The sequence below is a fragment of the Oratosquilla oratoria genome, chromosome 28, assembly GCF_046742065.1.
Source record: "Oratosquilla oratoria isolate Oo_2021 chromosome 28, ASM4674206v1, whole genome shotgun sequence".
Lineage (NCBI taxonomy): Eukaryota > Metazoa > Arthropoda > Malacostraca > Stomatopoda > Squillidae > Oratosquilla > Oratosquilla oratoria.
Window position 1 is genome coordinate 10,978,567 of NC_134804.1, and position 4,220 is coordinate 10,982,786.

At 50.7% G+C, this 4,220-nt stretch overlaps 1 protein-coding gene across 1 annotated transcript; it reads left to right on the top strand.

The window, feature by feature from the left end:
- The first annotated feature begins 293 nt into the window (after positions 1-293).
- On the top strand, positions 294-3,822 carry LOC143040439 (uncharacterized). Its single transcript, XM_076211532.1, has 2 exons — positions 294-3,255; positions 3,515-3,822. Exons 1-2 carry the CDS (start codon positions 294-296, stop codon positions 3,820-3,822), a joined length of 3,270 nt encoding a protein of 1,089 aa, XP_076067647.1.
- The last annotated feature ends 398 nt before the right edge of the window (positions 3,823-4,220 follow it).

The following is a 4,220-nucleotide window of genomic DNA, read 5'->3' on the forward strand; positions in this document are numbered from 1 at the left end:
AAGATGGTGGAATGCGAGCAAAAGGGCGCGAACAGCCAGCGCAGAGTTGGAGGATGGGTGCGGGCATGACCGCTGCCAATCTGGTGAGTACCCAGGACGACTCCATGAGCACGAATCAAGGTCAGACCAGTAACGAGCGTCCCATCCTTGCCGGGAGCTCGCCACGTTCGTGGGCAGAAGGTTCTCCTGACATTGTAACAGGAGGCTGCCGCGAGACGCACCGGTTATGACTAGAAGGCCAGGAAGGACTTAACATTTGGTTAGGCCTGGTGAATGGCGAGGAGGCACATGTAATGAGAGATTCGGGCTGCACAGGGTGCATCGTGAGAAGGCAACTGGTTAGACCCGAGCAGTATACGGGTAAGAAAATTAAGTGCAGCATGGCAGACGGTTCCACTACCGTCGTGCCCGAGGCTACCGTGCACGTGGAGTCGGCCATATACACTGGTTGGGTAGAAGCGGCGGTCATGCGGAATCCCATAAGTGATTGCGTGATTGGCAATATCCCCGGGGCGCGTAATACGAGCACCGTAGAAGCAGGAACGCAGACCACCGCGGCCGTAGTAACCCGCGCAATGGTGAGAAACCTTTCTGCTGCGGTGCCTCTGACTGTGCCTGAGATGCAGGAGTTAATAGATTCGAAGGAAGTTCAGGATAGGCAGCTAGACGATCCCTCGTTAGAAACCGTACGTAGGAAACTTCAGGATGGTACCGTACGGCGAGTGGGTCAAAGTGTTATGACTTATGTAAGGAAGGCAGGAAGAATGTATAGGAAGGTTGAGACAAGTCAAGAGATTAAACACCAATTCATAGTACCAGAGCGGTATAGGCAGGCAGTATTTAAGCTTGGACACGAGGCAGCATTAGCAGGTCACATGGGATACCATAAGACCCTCAATAGGATCAGCAAGGATTTCTTTTGGCCGGGGATGGCCACAGATATATCCCGCTGGACAAAATCATGCGATACGTGCCAGAAAACCACAGACCGGGGCAGAGTTAAGCCTGCTCCCTTGCAACAGCTGCCCATCATAGCCACGCCATTCGAACGCGTCGCGGTCGATATCGTGGGTCCCATTAAGCCCCGATCGCGAGAAGGCTATAAATATATATTGACGCTAGTCGATTTTGCTACTCGTTGGCCGGAGGCCGTAGCTCTTAAGAACATAGAGAGCATCACTGTAGCGGAGGCATTGCTGGGAATTTTCAGCAGGATAGGGGTGCCCAAGGAAATCCTTAGTGATAGAGGAACCCAGTTCACCTCGGGAATGATGAACGAGTTCTTACGGTTGCTTTCGATCCAAGGCATCCGAACTACGCCGTACCACCCCCAATGCAATGGTCTGTGCGAGAGATTCAACGGCACGTTGAAAAAGATGCTAAGGAGGATGGCGAGCGAACAACCTAAGGAGTGGCCTAGGTTTGTCGCACCCTTGCTCTTCGCATACCGCGAAGCTCCTCAGAGTAGCTTGAAGCACTCCCCCTTTGAACTGATTTATGGAAGGCAAGTCAGGGGGCCCCTCCAGATGTTGCGTGAGCTGTGGGACGGCAGTGTTCCCGATCCCGTGGTTAGCTCTACGTATGAGTATGTGCTCAACTTAACAGATAGGCTCCAGGCCACGTGTGAACTTGCTAAGGAGGAGCTGGTTAAGGCCAGGGAGGTCCAAAGGTCCTACTTTGATAGGAAGGCCGAGCTGAGAGAATTTCTGCCAGGGGACAAGTGCCTGCTATTAATGCCTACGTCCCATAATAAGTTGTTGGCCACCTGGCGTGGGCCCTACGAAGTAGTTGCCAGGAATTCCGAGGTCAACTACACCATACAGGTGGGCCACCATAAGACTAAGCGCTTCCACGTGAACATGCTTAAGCGCTATATAGAGCCCCAGCAGGCCGTAGCTAGTATGAATGTAGGAAAGGAAAGAGTGACGGGACATAGGACATCTGAGCAGCTAGGATGCCTGCGCTTAGTTAGGAAACAGTTCCAGGACGAGGTGAGAGAGCTAGTAGGCTGTGCTACCGTCATTTCGGAGGAAGGTGAGAATGATGTAGGCCCCGAGACAGCGCAAGCCAGGCAAAACGAGACATGGAAAGATGTAACGGTAAGTGACCGCCTGGAAAGCGGGCAAAAGGACGAAGCTGTGTCCTTATGCAGGAAGTTCGGCCACGTTTTTAGCGACAAGCCGGGGCAAGCCCAAGTGGAGCCCCACCGCATTGAGTTAATCAATGAATTCCCTCTTAAAACTAAGCCCTATTCTATACCCCTCAGACTCGTGGACGACGTCAAGGCAGAAATAAACGCAATGGTCGAAGCGGGAATAATTGAAAGGTCGACTTCCCCGTATTGCAGTCCCGTAGTGGTGGTTGGTAAGAAGACCGGAGGAGTACGGCTGTGTGGGGATTACAGGAAGGTGAATTCTATCACACGGCCCATTGCAGAGCCAATGTCCGATCAACGGATGATATTTTCTAGATTAGCTAATTCAAGGTTTTTTTCAAAACTAGATCTCTCCCGAGGATTTTTTCAGATAGGACTACATCCCGAGAGCAGGAGGATTACAGCTTTCGGCACACCATGGGGGCTGTACCAATTCACCGTGCTGCCCTTCGGGCTCACCAATGCCCCAGCGGTGTTCAACAGGACCATGCGCGACGTACTTCACGATGTGCCCGGCACAGAGGTATTCGTCGACGACGTCTTGGTTCATACGGAATCATTCGAGGAGCACATGGTGGTGCTAAGGAAGGTACTGGAGAGGTTATCAGCAGCAGGTATGACTGTCAAACCCTCCAAAACGGAACTCGGCCAGACCGTAATCCAGTATCTGGGCCACACAGTGGGAAATGGCAAATGTGGTTGCCAAGAGGACAAGGTGAAGAAGATTAAGGAGGCCCTGATCCCTACGACGAAGAAACAAGTGAGGGCCTTCGTCAACCTTGCGGGCTACTATCGGCAGTTCATTCCCGAATTCGCCGCGGTAGCACTGCCGCTGCATAACCTTCTAAGGAAGAGTGCTCCAAACAGAGTAAGTTGGGGAGAGACAGAGGAAAGGGCATTCCAACAACTAAAATCACACCTATGTAACAGTCCCATATTGCAGCTCCCGAATCCCAGAGAAACCTTCACGCTGCGAACCGATGCATCCCAGGACGCCGTCGGAGCTGTTCTACTCCAGGAGCAGGACGGATGGATGTACCCAGTGGCCTACCATAGCAGAAGATTGCGGGCAGCTGAGAGGAACTACAGCACCATCGAGCGTGAGTTACTAGGTGTGGTAGATGGGATAAAGAAATTTCAATTCTATCTGTACGGAGGTAAGTTCGTCTTGGAGACGGATCATATGCCGCTGGAGCATTTGAAGCCGTCCAAGACAGCCAACGCCAGGCTCACCAGGTGGGGGCTATACTTGCAACAGTTTGACTACACCTTGCGTTACATAAAAGGGAACGAGAATGTGGGGGAGGACCTACTGTCCAGACTTGGAAACAAATAACTGCTGTATTTTTTTGTCCCCAGATCCGGAGGAAGGAGACATCGTTTTTTTTTTCCTATACAGTCACGTCTACATACACACACACACGCACAGACACTCGACACTTATATGTCATGCCATATTGGTCACATTAGCCACAGCTTCTCGATCTTCCATCGGAGTTTTCCCTCAAGGAAAAAGAAAGATCCTGAGGTTTTTCGCTCATCCGGAAGATCGAGGTAGCAAGGCTAATAGGCACATTTACAACTCGCGACCCGCGTCGCGAGTTGTCCCCATCATCGGAGAACTGAGAGAGAATGCGGGTGGGGAAGGGCAAACGAAGATGTGTTAGGAATAGAGTTTATTGCCCTAACGTTGCGACCAACTTAGTCTTCTTCAGAGGACTACAGCATTACAGACGGATCACAATTCTTAAATTCGTAGTGAGAGGGAACCCGCCAAGGTATGAACGTCATGTCTTCCCTTTGGCTAACGATGACGCTCATACCTTGGCGGGTTCCCTCTCACTACGAATATAAGAATTGTGATCCGTCTGTAATGCTGTAGTCCTCTGAAGAAGACCAAGTTGGTCGCAACGTTAGGGCAATAAACTCTATTCCTAACACATCTTCGTTTGCCCTTCCCCACCCGCATTCTCTCTCATTTGTCTGAAATAATCTTAAATATATATATATATTTATTTATTTATTTATATTAAATATGCCACGAATTTTTCCTCCTTACATGTGA